Here is a 22,640-nt window from a genome sequence, read left to right as displayed (position 1 = left end):
ATCCCCTTTAGAATTTGTATTTGTATTTGTATTCAGCTTGTCAACAATACTGGCTGAAACCTATATACATTGCCTTAAACTAGGTTTAAACTTTTTAGTTTATACTTATTCTTTTATACTTCAGTATATACAGTAATGTAATATACATACAGTACAGACAGTATCCATACATACAGTGTAACAGTATATAACAGTATACGCAAGGTAGGGCAATGTATATACAACACAGGGCAACATCACCTGCAATGAATAACATTAAATGTAGAAAATTAGGACCAAGAAGAAAAATATAAATATGTCAATCATGCAGGTTAACAATCTTTCATGAATGAACTTAAAATTTGCCTCTGGATTTTCCTGGCAGTCAAAGCAGAAAAGGAAACACCAACAATAGTATACTTGTCAGTATTGGAAAGGAATAAGTATATCAGTTCCTCAGGAAAAACAAATCTTTTCTCAGCACTGAGTTCTAAACTTTTTTTTTTTTTGGCCTCACCGTGCAGCATGTGGGATCTTAGTTCCCAGACCAGAATCAAACCTGTGCCCTTATACTGGAAGCTTGGAGTCTTAACCACTAGACCACCAAAGGGAGTCCCTAAAATAATTTTTTAACACTGACTCTGTCCAAAGGATACTGTGTGGAAAAGAAAAAAAAAAAGCAATAATCTTGGAAAGGCCTTTATAACACATGGCATTATACCACATACTATTAAAAGATATCCAAGAAATATTATCCTGAAGTTATCTGTGTGGTGAGACAAAATAATTATATATCACAGTCTAAGAATGTTTTTCCAAAAACACAGACGTTGGAATATTCTATATATTGATAGATAAATAATGCTTTAAGAAACTCTTTAAAACTAAGTTAAAATAATGCTAAATTAGGAGACTGTAATTCTTATTCCAAAAGCCTCCACAAAGGGTTTCCTTAAGTAGAGAGATCGCCGATGTCTAACATATCTGGCCAACAATCAGTCTGCAACACGGACCAAGGGTCAGAGAAAACCAAATGCAAGAGCCACTTGCAGTTGATGATGAAAGGCTGCAGTATCCTAAAATTCTAAAGAATCTTAGATCAATGGGAACATGACATATGCTATAAAAGTCTTATTTTAAGAAGACCAAATGATACATTAAAATATATACGCTCTTAAATATATACATGCATAAACATAATGTGTGGATATGAAAGGGAAATGGTCTAAACTGTAAACTTTGATTTATGTACATTTTTGGGATATTTCCAAAACAAAAAGTTCAACAGCATGCTATAGGGCAAAGCGATTTAAAAGCTAAATTTATATTTGAACATTGGTGCTGAGAACAAAGCTCAGTAATTCTGGGATTAGCACCCCCTGCCAAACAGGCAGTCTTTAAGCACCAGCTCAACTTCATCTTCTTAGTGAGATTTCCTCCGTTTGGAGGACAGAACTGACCTGCTTCTGCTTAGTTCAAAAGACCTAACAGATTTATTTTTAGAGCACTGCCTTGCCCCTTAGAGTGGGCCCAAAAGACAAGTGAAAACAGCCAAGAGGAAATAAAATAGCAAACCTGCCGCCTCTGTGGCCCTGAATGGCCATTCTTCCACCCTCCCTCTCCGAAACCCACCTCTTTCCTCTCCATTGTCTAAGTCTTGCCTTCAAGACCCAACATACATTAAACCTGTGCTGTGCTCCCTGACAGGCCTCCTGTGTCTGGGCTCAAAGCAGTTCCATCCATAACATGCCCCTAGCAGGTGGCTCAAAGCCACTCCAGCACAGGATTTATCAAGCTTCCCCACTAGGCCGGAAATCCCATGAGGGGAGGGTCTACAGGCAGACTCCTGTAAATCCCAAGCACTTGCCACAGTGCCTGGTCAATGGAGACGATCTGTTCTGAGTAGTACCTCACTAAGCGGTGGACTAATCCATTTCCTTACGCACAGTCAGCTTTTACTAAGCAGCCACTACATGGGACAGCCCTAAGCTAGGCACTGAGCTTTCAAAGAAGAATCAGACATGAAGCTGGACCCTCAAGGAGTTGAAATCTAATAGGATCCCCCACGCATAGTTAACTATGAACCAAAGAAAAAGTGAAAACTACCTTAAGAGATATAGATAATGTGTGAAATGAATGAAGAAAGTCACCATTACAAAGTTTGGACAGGAAAAGCCTGCAAACAACCTAAGTGTCCATGACTGTTTAAATAAATTATGGGACATATGTAAAATAAAACACATAGTCATTTAAAAGGGTCAGATAATTGTTAAAATACGATATACAAAAATGATATAACAGACCTACTATTTACTGAACCTTTACCATTTGCCGGGAATGGGGGCAGGCAGAAGGAAGCAGAGGTGCAGAAAAAGGCTTTCCTGGCTTCAGTCCCTTTTGCAGGACAATACCCTTGTCCTCAAGTTCCTTGCAATACATTTCCTCTCTTGCTTAAGCTACTTCAAGTTGGTTCTTGTCATTTTCAAACACTCCTAACATACATGGTAAAAAGGACTAGAGAGTGGGGCTGACATTTGTTAAAGCTCATCAAACCGAGCGCTTAAAATCTGTGCTTTACTGTTTTACATAAATTACATCTCAACTTAGAAACAGTGAGACCAAGACAGCATGAATAAATGGAGGACACTGGTACCAGTAAGAGAACAACTGCACTGGAGGAGCAGTTCCGGGGCAGGGGTTGATCTGGTGCATTGCCCAGATCCCCGCTCAGCACGAACACGCTCGCTCTCCCAGCTGGCAGGAGTACTGGCAGCCGCAGATTTCAGCTGATCCCTCTCCCAGACCTGCTCTCAGCTGAAGAAAAGCGCTTCTCCAATGTCACTCCCCCTTCCCAGCCAAAACTCACATTCATCGACTGGTGGACGGAGGGAGGGTGTATAACGATTCAGCCCTGTTGGCCTAATCTGGGACTACTCTGAAGGGTTAGCCCCTTTAAGCAGCTCCACAGCTCCGTACAGGACTGGCTAAGGCCTCTGTTAGATTTGCAGTGAAGTTCAACTTCTCTCTGTTCCCCATCCTGCTTCCATCATGCCCCCTTGGGTAGTGGTCCTGAGAGCATTCCCCAAATAACTTCCTGGGGATGCAAACCTCCATCTTAGGAGTATGCTTCCTGGGAAACCTGACTTGCAACATGTGAGAAACAGAATGAATCAATTTTTAGCAAGCTTGAGATTCCAGGTAAAAACATCCAACAAGGAGTTACAAATGTGGGCTAGAGCTCAGGAAAGTTTTGGGCAGGAAAGAGATTTAGGAGCGATCCACAGAAAGGTGACAATTAAAACCATGGGATTTTACAATACACCAATGGGGAAAGGCTTGAGAGAGGAAGGCCAAGGTAATAAAAAGGGCTGATATTTCATGTGTGGATAAGAAAGGGAAGACCCAAGACACAGGCAGAGATAAGCGGAGAACAGAGAATACAGTCATTATCACCAAAAGCACTTCAAGAAAGTCTCCTGTCAACAAAGGCAAATACTACCAGAAGAGCGAAGAAGAACGAGACACGACGCAACAAATGCTCAACAAACCTTGGTTAATCAAGCTGAGTGGGACACGTGGCCTGCCGGGCACTCAGCTTTTGCTGGGTTGTTTTTGGCAGCTCCTGTCCTACAGCGACAGGCACAGACTCTACCTGAGTGCCCTGAGGCAGATCCACCGTTGGATTGGTAAGCAAAGAAAAGCTGAAACGGTCCAGTACATGAATATAAGTGAGCCAAGACAGAGTTCAGCTGCTTAAGCAATTTGGAAGAAACCTTCTTCTGAAAGGTTTCTTTCAAGAGTATTCCCAGGGATCCTCTGAATTAACAGCTGGGATCCTTGAGAAGGCTCACTGTCCCTATGGACCAAATTCAAACCTCAGTCAAATCCACAGATATTTAAATAGACTGATTCTAGCACACTTTTTTTTGAGGGGTGGGGACAGAAGGCCACAGGTATAAGGAGGGAGGGGGGAGGTAATCACTTACAGACATCAGTGACATCATCATTGCTTTGAATACAAACAAACAAGCTCTTCTTAGCCATGGCACCCTAAAGTAAATGACATCCCACACAAACAGGTGTTACGTGACCTCCAGTCCTAGACCGGAGTAAACAATTTTATTTCTGCCCCTGTGCCCGACGTAACTAGGCGTGATATTCAATGGCACACTGGCCTTCCCTGTTTTCCTTTGGTGTGGCTGAGGGATTCTCACACCTATGTCCCTTACCCGAGTCCTGCAATCCAAGGCCAAGGCATCACAGATGCCCAAGAACTGGTGTGGCTCTACTTCCTGCAGAGATTTCAAACCTGTCGGGAATTCCGAAAGTCAGCACCAATTTCAAATCTGATCAGCATCTCTGAAAGTCACAGTTACCATACAGCTGAATAAAATATTTTTTCATAAATTTAACGCCAGTGTGTCTGTGTTTGGAAACTTTGAAAATACATGTTGTATGGTTTACTGCACTGGAAAAGGTGCCAACAGAGTTTCAAAGGAAGGGAAGTGTATAACTGTTTCCTTTCAAATGCATTTTCCAATGGGATCCATTCAGGGAAAAGGCTGGAACTAACTAAAACATTATTAAAAACTGTTATGGAAAGAGACAGGGAGATGGAAAAAGATAGACCCAAAAAGCGAAATACATAACCAAGAGTGAGACAGACATACGAGGAAAAAGAAAGGGGATCTGGGCAGAGAGACAGGTTGGACGGGGAAGTGGGGGGAGACGGAGTTTTGTCTGGCAGTTGCCGTTCGTGGCCTCATACTGCCGCAGATCAATCGATCCGGCCTGCAGTGCTGCTGGCCCAGTGGCACAAGACAAACCACAGAGTTGGCTTCAAGCTCAGCGCTTGCGAACTGCTGACCTTCAGTTTTCAAACCAAAAATATTCTTTGGGAAACGGTAATACCAGGTTCAGCCCAACCAGCCAAGCAAAAACAAGGACTACTAACCTGAAGTAACACCCTATTCGGTTACATCAGGCACCAAGCCTTCACAGGCATCAACTAGGAAAATCGGCAAACCTGAAACCACACCCCACCAAAAGCCAACTCCAGATTCTGACTCAACCAAATAGGCAATGATAGCCAGAAATGCTAAAGCAAGTGACATGGTGTTTCAAAGTTGGCTTGACCAGGACCTGCTCCAGCAGGAAGGCCAGTCCTTGCTCACAGAGCCAGAGATATGGCAATCCTTTCTGAGGTCACATGTGCATGACTCCAGTGGAATCCGCATGCAATGCTGAGGGCAGGGTTTGGCACTGACTTACAAGCCATTACATTTCTAGACAAAGGATTAACAGTTTGTAGTGAGTTGTTTTTTTGGTTTGGAGTGTTTTTTTTTCCCCCCTGTCTTTTTCTAAATTCATCTAAGTTAGGGTGATGCTAAAATCTATCTCCTAAACTGGGATACTTGTGAGGGCAAAAGGGCGTGCTATTAGTAACTCTTAAACAGGGGCAATCACTGGGCAAACCAGGACTTACCATCACCTTAGCCTAAGCCATAGTAGTTGTTCTTCTCTCTGGGTCAGTATTATACAATTTCAGCTCTGAAGAATCTTATTTAAAAAGCCAGGACTGCTCCTGATTAGTGCCAAAGCACTTTTTGAGCTCCTCCAATGGAGAGGTAAACAAATCAATTAAGTTAACTGCAAAAACTAACAAGAAAGATTGGGCTTGACAATCAGGATTCTGGAGAAGCTAAAAATTCCAGGCAGCAGCTTCAGGGGAAAAGGGAATGTGCCACAGATGGAGCTGTGGAGGCTGATCCGCCCAGCCTCTCAGTGCTGGGCCCTGATGCCTCAGCCAGCTTCAAACGGCGAGTGGAGGGCGGGCAGACCTTGGTGCAAGTTTGCTGAGTTCCAGGCCATCATTCTTGAGGGTGTAATAACCATGGGCTGTAGCACACATGTTGAGGGATGAGGGAAAAAAATAAACAGAGAGACAAAAGAATGAGGATGCACTGCCAATTTCAATTGTGCAGCTTTTATTTTTAAATGCTTATCAAGCTGAGAGAGAGCAGAGTTCTTGGAAAACAAGGTTTCCTTTTTTCCAATGCCAGCGTAAAACACCCTCAAGGACGGGCACTGCACAGACTGTAACAACAAGGAACGTGGCCCTGCACCCTCCCAGCAGCACAGCCCGCCACGGGTCCCACGCTGCTCTGATTTCGGCTCAACTGAGAACTTGAAATAACAGGCCCACTGCCTCTGGTAAAAACTGCTCTTTTTAAATTTTTTATTAATCTCCAAACTGGCTGTGTTAGAATTACAGCCCATTACCTACTAACTCTCTTCACTAATAAAATAAATTTGTAAAAGGCCTAATTACTACTTTTACTGAAGTACACTGCCTGGGGATCAAGTACAGGAAGCCAAGGACTCAACCAGTTGTCAGCGAGACTGGGATGGGGAGGGGGCCCGGGGGAGGATATGGAGTCACCAGAGGGAGGGGATAGGAGGGCCGCAGAAGAGGCTGAGCCCGTGCCCAAAAAGACACAAAAGGCCACTAACCCTGCTGTTGTTCTGAACAGCCTCGAGAGGATCCATGCCATCATGGCATTTTGGGAGGCCTGTCACGGGTTACACAGGCCTGTGCTGCCCACGCCCCAGCTCAGCAGAAAAAGCGAGCTGCAGTCCAAGACAGATGGATTCTGGCCGGACTCTCAGCAGAGAGCCTGGAGAGTCTGACCAGTAAGGAAATAAACAACCATCCTTCCCACCTACCCCTCTCTCTCTCCTTGCCTCCCCACCCCCAAATCTAGGCCCCCAAAGAAGAAAAAGACACAAAACAACAACAAGTGCGGGCAATTGCACAAGAGCTGTACCGTGAAGGCGAGGCCGGCTGCATCGACTTCTGGGCCGTGCCCTGCACCCCATCCCAGAACACTGATTACAGAGCTGGAAGCGTTCCTCACCCGCTGAGCCAGCCGGCCCCTCATCCAGGGCTGGTGCGGTGCAGTCTGACTAGAAACGAGCAGTCAACTCTGACACGCTCATTTGTAACAGAAGGTGTATATGAGACAAACTAGTCCAAGCTTAGAGAGAAAGGAGGAACAAGACGTGACTGTCATTCTTAATTGTCCACGATCAGCCCTCGAAGGCAAATCCTGTGCCTCTCTGAGACTCTGATAAACAGTATTTCTCCTCCAGAGAAAACTAAAAAAAAAAAAATCAAGTGCTGCCAAAGAACCTCGTTTTTAAGGAATCCTGATAAGAAAACCTGCCATGGCAGGTGAGTGAAGCCTGTGGCGGACACGCCTTTTGGGGACGACCAGACTGAAACCTGGCAGCTCACTGAGGCGGGGTCTGCACTAACTCTCAGCATATCACATGCCTGACCCTGAAGGAAGGACTGAGGAATGATCTCAATGGGAAAAACCCGACAGCAAGGGCTGTGACACCAAAGCCACAGCTCCGTGGGCCCCTGGAGCCTCTCAAACTAAGCTGCCAGCTAGGGAGCTAACACTAGCTTTGGATATAATGCAGCTCTGGTAGAGTAATTAATTTTTTTCTTAACTGGGATTACATTAATTTTCAAGGACTAATGGAGTCCAGCTGTAATGGGAAGAGCGGCTGTCGATGCACAAAGGCACTTGTGCGTACAACATTATAAACACACACATACACACACACGCGCGCGCACGCACACACACACACAGACCTATAAAAAGGATCCACTATAACAGGATATTTTTAGTTTCTACAATGCTGCACTAAAAATACAGCCCCGGCTGATACATCATGGCAGAACTATTCTCTCTCTGTCCCTTCAGGAACAGTTTAAAACATTTATTTTTGTTTCCTTTTTGCGATGGTCAGAGTAGAGAGAGAAAATAGCAACTCATTGATAAGAGGAAACGAGAGAGACATGAAAAATTGAAAACTACCTAAAAACTCATGGAGAGGTTTATTTTATTAGTTCTTAATAAATATCTTGCAGATTTCCTCAGGAAATACACCAGATCACATGTAAAATAGTTTGATACTGATGTCAACTGCATCAACATATGAAGTCTATTAGGGTGAAGCCACAGCAGGGTGATCAGCGTGCTGAAAAACTCCACAGTACTTGGAGGGAGGAGGGGGGGGGGTCTCACGGCCTTCCAAATTCTTCGAGAGGTAAAAAAGTCAGCCAAGACGCAGAGAGAGAGAAAGAGAGAGAAAAAAAAGATCCCACATCCTGCTTTCAGCTGCCAGCAATGTGAAGTGCCCAGAGATTAATTCTACGTCTGGCCTGGAAATGTGACTTTAAAGCATGAAGGAGGGGAGCTGGGGCGGGGGGAGTGAGGAGGAAAGAGGAAAGAGAAGGGCAGGCTAACTGAGGCTGGCAGCGGGCCACCAACCCCCTCCCAAAGCCATGTTTCAATGTAGACAGAAGTAAACCCCAACAGACAGCAGCGCCTCAGCCTGCCAGGGCCTTACACCAGCTGCAGCGCATCTCGCTCTCCGCTCGGCCCGAGTGCAGATGTTCCCCACAGCATCACTTCCGCTCAACTTTCTTTTAAAGAAATAGCACACATATGTGGAGGCATTTCCACCACTTCCCAACAGGACGCTCCTTGCCTTTAAGGGCTTCGGAGCAAGGGCGAAACTGACAGCAGGTACCACGATGGCTGACTGAACTGCTCCGCCTCCTGTGGGAAGGAGCACCAGCCATGGGCTACAGAGCATTAGTTAATTAAGAGGACTGTCTTTACAAATGCGCCTTCCTACTGTCTTCAGTGGGAGAGGGCCCCATAGTTTGGGGTAAAGAAAAAACGGGGGGGAGAAATATGTTGAAGATCTTACTCCTGGTTTCTCAAAGCAGTCCACTGTAGCATTACCATCTCAAAGTGAAGGTACTGATGGCTTGTCACCATGGAGACTGCATAAAGCCACTGTAACAGAATGTCTTAAAACCAAAGTAACATCTTTGGGAATCCCCTAGCAGTCCAGGATTCCACTATGGGAGCCCAGGTTCAATCCTTGGTCTGTGAACTAAGCTCCCACAAGCTGCACAGGGTGGCCTCGGGTCCCGGGGGTGCGGGCAGCAGGGAGTACATATATATCTGTGTGTGTAAGTTTTTTAACACGCATGTTTACTTGGCTGCAAGAAATATACCAGTTTTTTTTTAAAAATTAAGTTGCTAATTTCTTACATGCCTAAACTCATTTTATATAATCCCAAACCCTGGTAAGTTAATCAATTGATAATTAATGATTAAGTACCTAATTCTGAAGTTAGCTTTGATATTGCTAGGGATTTCATAAAATATACAGTCTTCTCTTGTTCTCATGGAGTAAATACTCTAGTTGAGGGATCTATGTATTTCATGAAGCTAAAATAATTGAATTTTTTAGTACAGCTGAATATCCTCTAGTTGGTCTGTTAGGTTATTGATTCTTCTGGAATGAAAGAAGAGAGAAGAATCAGCAATGTCAAAAGAACACAAAATACTTTTGTTTTTGAGAAAACAAAACCCTCAAAATCAAAGTTGCTTTGTTTGAACCTCAAGTTAAAGAGAGGAAATAGGATCTTCCTGTAAGGGAGGGAGAGAGATACTGGCAATCAGTGGCAAATAATTATGGTGAGAAGGTTTAAATCAGTAAATATTTAATAAATGTCTTCTATGCTCAAGGTACCAGATATAAAAACAGATTTAGAAGCTGTTAACTAATTTGCATGATACAGCATGTAACACAATCAGAGCTAGAACCTAATTTTACCTAACTTCAATTTTTTTGTCATTACAATTTCTAAAAATAAGTTTAATACAAAAACACTGTGATCACTATAGAAAACTTTAAGAACCCAAAGAAAACAAAGAAAATTAAAGACACCTTTAATCTATCCCAGGGAATCATGATTTAAGTTTTTTTCTGCTGAAATGTGTATATAACATGTATTATTTTACAAAAATGTGATCAACTGCAAAGTTCATAACCACACAGCCTTCAGAGGAAGGAGAGATCACATTTTTGGCAGCTGACCCCACCCCTAGGAGTCACTCACCCAGGAAACAGAAATGTGATGATCTGACTCCCCTGACTTGGCGGCACACACACATCTGTTCCAGCCCTGTAACTCTTCCTGAGTTCCGTAAAGCAAAGATATTTCATTCTCCTCTGTCCTCCTCCTGCACAACCTTGAGCCCGTCAGGCAGGTGCGCTGGTTCCACAGAGATGCTGCCCTGGCACACCTTCCACGTGAGTGTGTGCTAGGCTGCTTCAGTCGTATCCGACTCTGTGAGACCATACAGACTGCGGTCTGCCAGGCTCCTCTGTCCATAGGGTTTCCCGGACAAGAATACTGGAGTGGACTGCCATGCCCTTCTCCGTGGAATCTTCCCTACCTAAGGGTCGAACCCGTGTCTCTTACATCTCCTGCCTTGGCAGGCGGGTTCTTTACCACTAGTGCCACCTGGGAAGCCCACAGTGCCTCCAAAGCCAAGACTGACTAATGGAAAGGCTACCAGAGATTACGGGAAACATCTGCATCCAAATGTCTCTGGCTGAGTCTAGTTCCATGTGCTGGTGGCTTCTGTGCCCCCCCGGCACAGCCTTAATTCCTTGCAATTCTGCTCCATAGACTGTTTACTCCCAGAGCTTTTGCTACCAAATAAAGATGGTACTTCCTTATTAATATTCTGTTACACACTGACAATTCATTCCTTAGTGAAAAGCAGGACAGCCACAAAAGGCAACCGTATTCTTTCCTCCCTGAAATGGCAAGACCACACAACCACTCGCCTACACGCCCAAGTTAACTTTCGAGGCCTGAGCTCTTCCCAGCTGGCAAGCGGTCACCTGAGGTGAGGTGGGGTGAGGTGAAGTGAGGGGAAAGGTCTGACTCTTGACAGTGCAGCCCTTGGTGACTCCACCTCTACCTCACTCTGCGAAATGTATAAAAATGGGCTGCTATGCTGGTCCGGAACTTTTACATCTGATGCAGAAGATCTACTGTCACAACTCTTGGGTGTTATTTCATTAAGCGCGTAGGGTTCCTCGCATCTCTTACCAACTGAATGAAATTACAAATGGGGCTAGAATTCCCTCCAGCTGATGGAAATGAAAATATATTTGCAGAGCTGCCTAGAAACGTCTCCTTTTTAAGCTTTAAGAGCAATGAAGTAAATCATAAAGGATGACATTTTTAACTATAAAAATTTTTTACAACTTTTGTACATTAAAAATATATATAATTAAGAATCAAATACAAGTAAGAAAATCACCAATGAACACAGAAAGGACTTGCTATATCAACTATAAACCTCAAATAAACTGGTAGGAAAAATATTAGGGAGGAATGGAAAAATTTGCAGAGAACAGGACCACACAGAACTATACATGGTTAATAAAACACAGGAAAAAATGTCCACTCTCACCAATAATCAAAGAAATGCAATTGAAAACAGGACAGGTTGGAAGACGGTTTGGCAGTTTCCTACAAAACTAAACACAGTCTTACCATATGACCCAGCACTCACACTCCTTGGTATTTACTCAAATGAGTTGAAAACTTAAGTCCCCACAAAAACCTGCACTCAGATGTTTATAGCAGCCTTATACATAATTGCCAAAATTTAGAAGCAACCAAGATATCCTTCAGCAGGTTAATGGATAAATCAACTGTGGTCTACTCAAATAATGGAATACTACTCAGTGCTTTAGAGAGGAAAAAAAGAGCTGTCAAGCCATGACTAAGTGAAAGAAGCCAATCTGAAACAGCTACCTACTACTGTAGGACCCTAATTCTATGACATTCTGGAAAAGCAAAACTATGGAGACAGTAAAAACATCAGTGTTTGCCAGGGGTTAGAAGGGAGGGTGGGAGGGATGGACAGGCAGAGCACAGACGTTCAGGGCAATACGATACCATAACGGAGGATACACGTCATTCTACACTGGTCTAAACCCACAGAACACCACCAAGAGAGAACTCTACGGTGAACGATGGGCATTAGGTAATGATGATGATCAGGTTCATTAACTGTAACAAATGAACCACTCATTCTGGATGTTGATAGCAAGGAAGCTGTGCAAGTTTAGGGCAGGAGATAGTACGGCACTCTCTGTATTTCCACTCCATTTTTGCTATGAATTGAAAACTTTTCTAAAAAATAGTCTATTGAAAAAAAACAGAGATAGGTTTTCTTCTGTCATTTATTCAACAACTTTATGAATGCCGACATTGTGCTAAGGACTATAAAATATTAACAATACTCAGAACTAGCAAGAGGTGGTCACTGGGCGTTCTCAAACACTGCCGCTAAGACTGTAAGCTGGCACAGCTTCTGAAGAAAGTAATCCTACACACCATGTATCAAAAGCGTTAAAAGGCTTCAAACCTTTTAAACCTAAAAGTTAGTTTCTAAAAATACAGTCCAATGAAATAATAGGAAAAGCATGTTTCCTATTTATTAAAAGACGTTAATTAAAGCATTATTTATAATCTGAGAAAAGTGGGGGAAATGTGTGAAAATGGGTAATGATTACATTAATGTTAACACATTTACATGAGAATATTATTCAGCCATTAAATATATTTACAAAGAATTTCATAACTGAATACTTATAAAACAAGTGAAAACAGAATCAAACACTTTATACTCAGTATACTTTCAACTGTAAAACTTGAATATTCACACATACATATAGGAAGGAATGTCACTGCTGGGAAGCCGGTTTACAGGTGGTTTCCACTTTTTTTCTTTTTTTTTTTTCCAGCACTCAACAAAACCCAAAAGGTGAAAACTTATTTAAAAAAATTATTTAGCTTACACAAAACAGGACACAGTTGCTCCAGTAAGGTGAGAATAAAAAAATATAGTAAATGAGTAGACAAGGAAAAATAAAAGGATATTTATGGGCAGGAAGAAAGGACAGAGAATTTATGATGAAAGATTTAGGAGACGACAGGGGACAGAACTCATGTTGTATTCAAAGAAACTTTGCTTCCAGAGCCGTGAAGACACTGAATCCAGTATTAACAGTAAACAGCAAGACACATTTAATGTACTCTAATTGAATGTCAGGATATAAAACAGGCAGTTGGAAATGACATATTCAGAAGTGGCACGTTAACAAAAAACAAGGAAAAACATGATTATAAGTAATAGCCCAAATAGCAGATGCCCCGTGGCCCTGCCACTCAACTTTCAGTGTCTAGACTGACTTGCTGACCAACTTTATTCTTGATGTCAATTCAACTCAAAACCTACTTGGGCTTCCCTGGGGACTCAGACAGTAAAGAATCCACCTACAATGCGAGAGACCTGGGTTTGATCCCTGGGTTGGGAAGATCCCCAGGAGGTGGGAATGGCAACCCACTCCAGTATTTTTGCCTGGAGAATCCCCATGGACAAAGAAGCCTGGTGGGCTACAGTCCACGGGGTCGCAAAGAGTCGGACACGACTGGGCAACTAAGCACAGCACAGCACAAAACCTGCTTATTTCAAACTTACAGCACACGAGGCACTGCCCTGGATACTCACAATAAATACATCAGTGGGTAAAACAGGCCAGGGATCCCTAACTGCAGGGAACTTACAGTCTTGCAGAGGAGTCGTGAGGGAAAACAAATAATAAAGATACACACAAGTTGGAGAAGGCAACGGCAACCCACTCCAGTATTCTTGTCCGGAGAATCCCATGGACAGCGGAGCCCGGCGGGCTACAGTCCATGGGTCTCAAGAATCAGACACAACTTAGCAACTAAACCACCACCCAGGCAGGTTAGCTGAGAACCAGAGCCACCTGGAAGTGGGAGGTTGGATGGGGGTGCAGAGTTCTGTCTGGGGGAGAAAGTAGCCTTGGACTAACTGGGGCAGGGAGCTGCCAGAGACACTGCTCAAGAAGTCCTTCCCAACAGGAGAAAGGTCAAGTTCAGATGTAGGCTTAGAAAAACAGGTAACTTGACCAAAGGCAGCAGAACAAGCCAGCCCAACTGGTTCATGAATGTAATTAAATGAATCTGGACGGGAACAAAAACAGATTGAGGAACCACAGAGTGACTGGAGGAGTGGAGAAGGCTCAGAAGGGTCTAGCTGACCTCACCTGAAGCCTAGGAGGAATCGGGGACCAGGCAGAGAAGGGCTGTAAAGGCAACTGGGAAGTAGTTCGGGGAGATTTTGGAAGGCAATCTGACTTCTCTTAGGAGGAAGTTTGAGCTGGTTCGGTTAGCAGCCAAGAGAAATGGGATTGAAAATGGAATTGGGGTCTCTGTACCCTTGGTGTCGGCCCAGCAAATATTTCTTAGTTGCCACCGGCCTGAAGAATCCATGTTGTAAACTCTTTCATTTCTTTGATTGTGTACTTTATACCCTTTTTTCTGTTTCTTAATAAATTCTTTTGAAAAATGTGAAAAAAAAAAGAAAAAAAAAAGATATACACAAGTTATCTAGTGTTTAGAGAACAAGTGTTATGAAAAAGAAAAGCAGAGCAGGACGGGGGCGATAGGAGAACAGGTGGGAGTGCAGCAGTGTCAACAGAATGGTCAGAGTAAGTCACATGGAGCTAAGACTTGAACAGACTCATGGGAGATGAGATACAGGCCATGCAGATGGCTGGAGAAAGAGCGCTTCCATGTAGAGGAAACTTTAATGCAAGGGCCCAAAGGTGGGAGAAGCCCCTGGCTCATCAGAGGATCTGCAAGAAGGCCAGAGTAACTAAAACAAAGTAAGCAAGTCAGGGTGTGGTCTGAATGAGACCAGAGACAGCAAGGAGGGCAGTGGGGAGGAGGGAGAGTCTACACCGGAAGGCCTTGTGAAGACCTTCACGGCTTTTGCTCTGAGAGAAATGGGAAGCCAGCAGAGGCTTGTGGAGAGCAGCCTGTGTGTGTGTGAGTGCTTGTTAGGAGTTTCAAGTCTTTCTGGAGAGCAGACTACATGTGTGTGTGTATGTGTGTGTAAAAAGGGGAAATGGGAACAAGAGAGACCACAGTTAGGAGTTTCAAGTCTTTCTGGATCATCTTTCTCTTCATGTTTAAAAACAAGTTCGATTCACAAAGGGTATCCAGGGCATGTTTGCAAGAGGGTTTTTGCTTTCAGTGTGGAATCTTGAAGAATGTGTCAATAGCCTACAACTGTGTCCTTAGCAGGCATCTCGAAATAATGATTACCAAACATTTCTCTCTGTTCACTGCCCTGACACGAGTTCTGGGCATCACCCTCTCTCAGGGGAGAGGTGGAAAGAGGTTATGCAGAACAAGCAGTGATAACGGGATGACGTCACAGGTGTGCCTCAGAGAAGCCCCTAGTGAGTTGGGCTCATAACCACTCCACAGTGATTTACTCTGTCCTGCCAACGCCAGCTGGAGGAGGGATGAAGAAAGCTGACACAGCCTTAAGCCCTGGGCAGGCATTATAAGATCTTTCTCCCTCCAGGCCTGCCAGCCCCTCCCCTCTTCCAACCGCTGATCCTTGCTTCAGAAGCCAACGTGTGAACAGCACGTGTCTGGATTTCAGAAACCTGCCCAGCAGTTGGAAACTCCCTGCAGCGTGTCAATTGCTGCATCTGCTGTTGGCACTTGGGGCAAGGGATCACGTGGGCAGTTTCTGAACTAAGCTTCGAGATGGGAGTCTGATATCTGAAGAGGGGACTCGAGAAGCCAGAAAACTCCAATTACAGTAAATAAATTCCTAACCATATGACAATCTGCCTTCTAAAAAGGAAACTGGGACATACAAGCCAACCAAACAGCTCTAAGGACAGCAGTAGTCAAGAACAAAAGCACAGAGCACCCTGACTAATGGAAAGGATTTTTATGGGCCAACAGAGTTTACCAGCTCTGGAGTGTGATGTGGCTGAAACTAGAGACCACTCTTGTCCAGATCCCTAGCTTACACCCTTTCGGCAATAAATGGCTTCTATCATTTCAGCGACAGGCCTCTATCCCTGCCTTCCATTACCTTTCTTCCCCATCTGTCAATTAGTCCTCTGAGTAGTGTATACCTTGACCATCTCTTGGAAAAATAAAAAAATCTGAGCCCATAAACCATCTGCCATAAAACTAGGCTGCAACGGCTGGAAAAGGAGCTGCCCAGCCTACCATGCTCTCGCCACCCGACATACAGGTGCCCCTATCACACTGTTCACAGGCAGAGGTTAGGAAAAAATGCTCGAGTCTGATGTTTCAAAGAAAAAAGGAATAACAGCATTTCCTCTAGTAACACGGCAGGCAGACTAGGAACCTAGGTCTACTCTCCCAATGAAACAACTAATTATCCTGGAAAGAGCATTTTTAAAATCCTTCTAGAAAGCAGCGGTGAGTTAATAAATTAAAAAGGAATCCTCTGGCCAGGGACTGAGTAAAGACAGAAAACTAGAGCTGTTAAGTGTGGGACAGGGCCAGGCTTTACCCCAAGAACCTCTGCTACCTGCTGAACTTGAGCTCTGGGTTTCTGAGGCTTTGTGGGTACAGCCAACAAGAAGATGCCCAAGACCCCTGCCATAAAGCTGAGGTCCCACAGAGCTACACCCAAGTACAAAGGTGAATCAGAAGCCATCCTCAGCCTCGTGATAAGACAACTAGCTAAAAAACTGACTATATCAAACCCTGAGGCTGACTAGAAGAGAGAAAAAAAATAGTGCACGGAAAGTGCAGACTGTACACTAGCCCTCACAGGGGTGTGCAGCCTGAATTCGCATTACCTGAACGGTTTGAAAACCCTCAAGCAGGCATTTTACTCAGAATGATTATTTTAGACTCTTTACACCAGACTGTGGACAAAAGCAAACTCAAACCTTTTCCCCATTTTCATCCCAGGTCTCCAAGAATTCCCACTAATGATTTCCCACAGAAAATTAGCAGATTACAGAGAAAAAAAAAATTTTTTTTTTAATTACACGGGAAACAAGGCACACGTGCAACAACCAGCAGAAATACGAGACTAGCAGAACCTCACCTAAAAGGACCCCTTGATCAGAGTCCCTAAAATAACACGTTTAATATATTAGAAAATAAATAAAAGACAAACTCACAAATATGTTCAGGAAATAAGAAACTAACAGGAAAAGGCCAGATTTAGGAGGAAAAAAATCTGGAAATAAAAATATATAACTGAAATAAAATCTCAGCAGGGCATGTTTAGCAGATTAGATAGAGCTAAGAAAAGGTTCAGGGACAGAGTTAAGGAAATTACGAGGAATGCAGCACCAAAAAAAAAAAAAAGAGAGAGAGAGAGAGTCAAAAATGAAAGAGAAGTTTTAAGAGACATTTAAGACAGAAGGAGAAGAGAAAGCACGGGCAGATGCAGTATGTAAAAAAAGAATGCTAAGAATTTTCTAAAACTGCTGAAATCAACTCACAGATACATGAAGCCCTATAAATCCCCAGCAAAAAAAAAAAAAAGTACAAACCTAGAAAATCATTAAAGCTGTAGAACATCAAAGGGTTTATTAAAAAAAAAGACCTAAGAATCACCCAGAGACACAGATTATTTTTAAGAGGACAATTAGACTGACGGCTGACTTTTAAACAGTAACAACCCAGAGACAGCAAGGTACCTTCAGTGGGCTAAAGAAAAACAACTGTTAATATAGAGTTCTATTACCAGTGAATATAGAGGAATCGGGAAAATAAAGGGTTTTCAGACAAATACGAATTGGAAAAGTTTGTCATCAAAAGAATGTCACTAAATAAATTCTAAAGAATATGCTTCACGCAAAAAGAAAACAGTCCCAGGGAATTCCTGGTGGTCCAGTGATTAGGACTCTGCCCTTTCACTGCTGGGTTCCATCCCTGATCCAGGAACTAAGATCCCACAGACAGGGAGGGGCAGCCAAAAAAAAAAAAAAGGAAAAGAAACTGATCCCAGGGAGAAGGTCTGAAATATAAAAAGGAATGAAAAGAAAGTAGTAAATATATAGGTGAGTCTAAACAAATATTTACCATCAAAACAATCATGATAATAATGAAAACAAAACAAAAGTGAAAACAACAACTTGTCTTTCAAGGTTTAAAAGTAAAAAAATAATTAAAACAGCTGACAACAGTAGCATATTAACTGGGGAAGAGAAAAGGAGAAGAGGACAGAGTTTAAGTGTGCCAAGCTATCTGTATTATTTAGTAGAGGGAAAATGCAGCTGCTTAGACTGGGGGGTGGAGGTGGTGGTGAGGCAGGGTGGGAACGATTGCTTGCTGTGTTGAGCTGTCTCAACCAGGTCCAAAGAAATTTCTGTGTGCCATCTGACACGGGAGGCTGGACCCTTCAGACCTGGGTGTAATTTACTACCTTTGTGACCTTCCTAAAGTTACTCAGCCTTTCTAGTATGTTTCTAGTCTGTAAATCGACGAAATAGGACACAAAATAGCTGTTCCATCTGTCTCGGGGCTTTTCTGGTAGCTCAGTTAATCTGCCTGCAATGCAGGAGACCCCAGTTCGATTCCTGGGTCAGGAAGATCTGCTGGAGAAGGGACAGGCTACCCACTCCAGTATTCTTGGGTTTTCCTGGTGGCTCAGCTGGTAAAGAATCCGCCTGCAATTCGGGAGACCTGGGTTTGATCCCTGGGTTGGTAAGGTCCCCTGGAGAAGGGAAAGGTTACCCACTGCAGTATTCTGGCCTGGAGAATTCCATGGATTATATATAGTCCATGGGATTGCAAAGAGTCAGAGGCTGACGGGAGACATCACATGAGAATACATATACAGCAACCATAAAATCTCATCAGGTATGACCACAATGTTGTTCTGTTGTCATTCCTGGCCACTACATCTGAAAGCTTACAGTTCTTCCCCAGACCAACATTTAGTTGGTTAGGGTCCAAAGTGCAACTTACTCCCCCTAATCCCCACCCCAAGAACATACTCATGTTCCCTGAGTATTCAACAAATAGCAGAGAGCTGGCCCACGCCCCCTGTAACATGTAAAATTTTACTCCCCAGGAAGAGTTTAAGGAGAGTTCACAAAAGGCAGCAGAGAGTCCTGCTGCCAGCATCCCCCCAATAACGTCTCTCTTTCAGAACAAGTCCATCCATCCAGGAGAAAAAAAAAATCAAATTGAGAAGCTATAAAATGGCAGCAGAGATGAGGTCTCTAGCCCATAGTAAAGATGAGGTGGTGACGGGACACTGCACTTCTCCATTGCCCCACAGAGCAGCCACGGACATCAAACCACACTGTAACCCTGGGGCAAAACCAGAAACCATTTCACCAACCGACATGGTAAGAGGCTTAATTTTATTGATATGAGTGGATTTTCTCATGTCTTTAGCTTTTCACAACTGCTTCTCCTTCCTCAGCCTAAAATAACGGATTCATTCTGAAAACAAGGACCCTGAAATTCAGAGTAGGGAAGATAGGAAGATCCCACGACAAACACTTCCTTAGCTTTTCCTTCTGTTCCAGGGAACTCTGAGGGAAGAAATCCATGCTAAGCAGCCTGTTGATAGCTGTAGCTCCCCCGGAGGAACAGAGGGCAGGGCAGAGGGATGCGTCCTTCCCCTGGTCTGCCTCCTAAAGCCTTGCCTCTTCTGACCTCCGAATCCATTTCTCACATAATTTGGGGGCCAAGCTGGCTGTTTCTTTGTTTATCTGCCCTCAACTGAGCAGTCCTGAAAACGAAGGCCAGGCAGTGCCGACTACCTGTAAAATCTACGCAAAGGTCCTTGGGGAGAAACAGCCCAAGAGTTTCTATCACCAGAGACAGACAAGAAGGGATGAGAGGGGCAGTTTACAGAGCTCAACTCAGGCCTACCCTTTCCGAGAGGTGGATTCCTGTACAGCTGTTCTGACAAGCAGGGGATTAGGCACTTGATACATTCTGCTCCGGTGAGAGATGCAGACAGAAGTGAGCTGCATGGGGCAGCACCCTGCCTTACCAAAGGTCTCTAAGGCAGTGGTTTGCTGAAGACAAAGAAATTTTGGTTGTGACTGTAAACTTCACAAACTAGGGTCAACCTGCATACATGACCACAGCCTGGAGGTGAGTGGCTCCCATTTCAAGCATCCCACACACTGGGGTCAAGTTCTGTGGGTCCCCTGTCGACAGGTCCCGTGTCTCTATCCCTCTGGAGGCAGGCAGGTGGCACCCCCTCCCACCACCTCCTGCAATTCAGGATTACTAACAAACCATAAAAGCGAGCATAAATGATAACGAAAGGAATGCCAGCCTAGCCCTAGCTCAATGCCAGCCCCTAAACGTTCCCTAAGAACAGGAAGCCCCAACGGCGAACACACGAGCAGTGTCTCTTGAGTGCCCTCTTGCTGTCACCAGGGCTTTTCTGCAAGGCTGACACGGAGGCCTCCTCTGTGAACTGGTAGATGAAGAAAAAGAGGAGGAAAAAGAAGGGGCCAGAGCACAGAAAAGGGAAGTTATTCTAGCGGTGGCCAATGAATAACATCCAATGATTTATAGGAAGTATAATCCAATAATACAGTAAAATAAAACAGTGTGTGCCTGCAATGGTTTTGATTCCAGGAATTATAAAAACATATTTTTTAAAAAGACAAAGTGAGAGAGAGAGCAAGAGGGAGAGAAAACAGGGGGAAGAAACAAGGGGACCAGAATGGAGCAAATTGGGCACAGATGGGAGATGCAGTGGGGTTCCAGGGGTGCCCTACCACAAATACTGCTTCGATTACTCCTCTTCAAGAAACGAGAGCTTTATTTCCTTACATTACAGAATTAAAAAAAAAAAAAATTAAAATTCTTGGGAGTGCTTGTGGTTTAGATCAACCATTCCCTCTCCAGCACCACATCAGCCAATCGGGTGGCTATTGAAGTGTTAAATGCTGAGGCACGTGGAGAAGGCCCCGCTTCTCCGATGACCGGCGGTGACATCACCCTGGGAACCACCTATCTCGCCACCACCCATTACTCGCCAAAGGGCAATTCTGGACACAGGCCAGGAAGGGAACACACTGTTCAGTGACGGTCGGCCTGGAACCATGGACTTCCTCGTCCATGTGCTCAGTGAATGCTTACTGAGTGCCTGATAAATACCAGGCCCTCTGCTAAGGGAAACCCGAACATCCCTCGCATGTCTCTGTCCTCAACCTCTTCAATGTAGACTAGCAGGATTCTGGACTCTCTGCAGTCCCACTCCAGCAGGCTTCTTGCAGAGCACCCACCTGATGGGAGGAGATAAAGGTATCAATAGCCTTGAACTTGTGAGTTTTAAGATCACTGCTGAGACCTGAAAGGTTCATTGGTTAAACGATGTGGCAAAAGTCAACTTACTTTCTTTTATTGGAAGGGGGACAAATCTCACGACCTCTGCCTCCTTGAGCTCCAGGGAAAACTGTAAGTTAAGAAAGGCCTCTTTGACCATCTAAGTGTTTCCCTTCCGTTGGGCCTTCTGGGGTGCCTGAAGCTCTTTAAGAGTTCTGTGTCTCTCGACCCCAAGGAAAGCACATTTGAAAAGTATTTTAATAATCACACTATTAGCATCATTTCCGATATTTTGAAAAGAGGACTTATACCAGGGTAGCACCGAGCCCATACAAAAACGAGTTAGAGGCTACAGCAAAGGACATGCTTTTTCATAAGGCTATCCCTGTGGCTCTCCCTAGGCACCACATCTCCAGGGAAGGGCCAGGCATAGATGGAGAGGATCTCGACGGCCGTTGGGGGACACAGATCACCTCTGCTCTGGGCTGGAACGTTCCTTCTCCACAGAGTCCAGGAACTGACATATGCAAACACCCACCCAGAAGGACAAGTCCAAGAAGGAATGGAAAGAAAAATGATGGCCCAGATGTTCTGTTAACTTGCAGCGACTGCCAAATCACCACAGACCCCAAGCACCTGGGAGGGCCAGGCAGCAGCAGGCCCTCGCTTCCTGGCTGCAGACAGCCGGGGTCCCGTGGCTGGGTGGCGGCTCTGACAGCCAGCCGACCGGCCTGGAGGGCAGCCTTCAGAAGGGCACCGGCTGACGGGACCCGGGGGCTGAACACTCAAGGGCTGATTTATCACTTCCTTACTCATAAAAATGTGATTCAAACTGCTGCTGATTAGTGAAGGATTTAAATCTTTACCCTCTCCCCAACCCCCTTCCCGCTCCACCCCCGGCACAGATGCTGCAGCTCAGCCACAACACCCCCTTCTTGCCACTGTCCGTGCGAGCACAGCACAGGGGCCCAGCGAAGATGACTCACATGCTGGGAAATGGAAAAGTGCATCTTCCCACCAGCCAGCCCCGCTGAGTGCTCTGCTCACCCCTCTCCCAATGGCAGCCCACACAGTGGGGTCTGGACAGCCGCCTCAGCTGCACACCGGGTACTTGGCAGCATGTCCACAGAGCGCTCTGTCCTAGCTGAGTGTTACATCCTGTGGCCCGGGCTGTTTTTCCCTGAAACACCCTTGGACCACCTCAGCTCTCGGCCCCAGCTGCCCCGTGGAGGTGAGCGTCAGGACAAAGCCGGAGCCGGTGGCTGGGTCTCACGCACAGGCTGCGACGCGTCCTTCCTGGCAAGCAGGTCCTCGTTAGGAGCGACCATGGTAAAGAGTCTGAGAAAAAGCATGCTGGCCTCCAAGGGGAAAGCACTACTTCCTTCTTTCTCTGTTCTCACTGTCTCACCTTCTTTCACCCATATTTTCTTAACTTTTAACTTTACAACAGCTCCAAGGAAAGGACTCATTGGTGGCCTATGAAAAGGCCAACATCTTCCTTTTCGCGGAGCAGAAGTTGCTGACAACAGAGGCTCCGCAGACTAGAGCTGTGGGGCCTTTACATTCA

At 44.7% G+C, this 22,640-nt stretch overlaps 1 protein-coding gene across 12 annotated transcripts in view; it reads right to left on the bottom strand.

The window, feature by feature from the left end:
• The window catches only part of SMG6 (SMG6 nonsense mediated mRNA decay factor), a 200,673-nt gene that overhangs the window by 122,205 nt on the left and 55,828 nt on the right, over positions 1-22,640 (bottom strand). Inside the window, exons 11-12 of one of the 12 annotated variants that reach the window (XM_086359695.1) lie at positions 21,143-21,203; positions 20,550-21,033 (exon numbers count right to left, since the gene is read on the bottom strand). The exons of 10 other annotated variants lie outside the window; for them this stretch is intronic. In XM_086359695.1, coding sequence (XP_086215821.1) covers positions 20,964-21,033; positions 21,143-21,203 — 131 coding nt within the window. In that variant the 3' untranslated portion in view covers positions 20,550-20,963. Of the gene's footprint in view, positions 1-20,549; positions 21,034-21,142; positions 21,204-22,640 lie in introns of those variants that run through there. One more of the 12 variants, XM_086359693.1, reaches the window with a different exon arrangement.

This window comes from Bos grunniens, chromosome 19, assembly GCF_055505025.1.
Source record: "Bos grunniens cultivar Pamir isolate PY7600 chromosome 19, Bosgru_T2T1.0, whole genome shotgun sequence".
Lineage (NCBI taxonomy): Eukaryota > Metazoa > Chordata > Mammalia > Artiodactyla > Bovidae > Bos > Bos grunniens.
The sequence above is the reverse complement of the archived record's forward strand: the minus strand, read 5'-3'. Positions and strand labels throughout refer to the sequence as shown.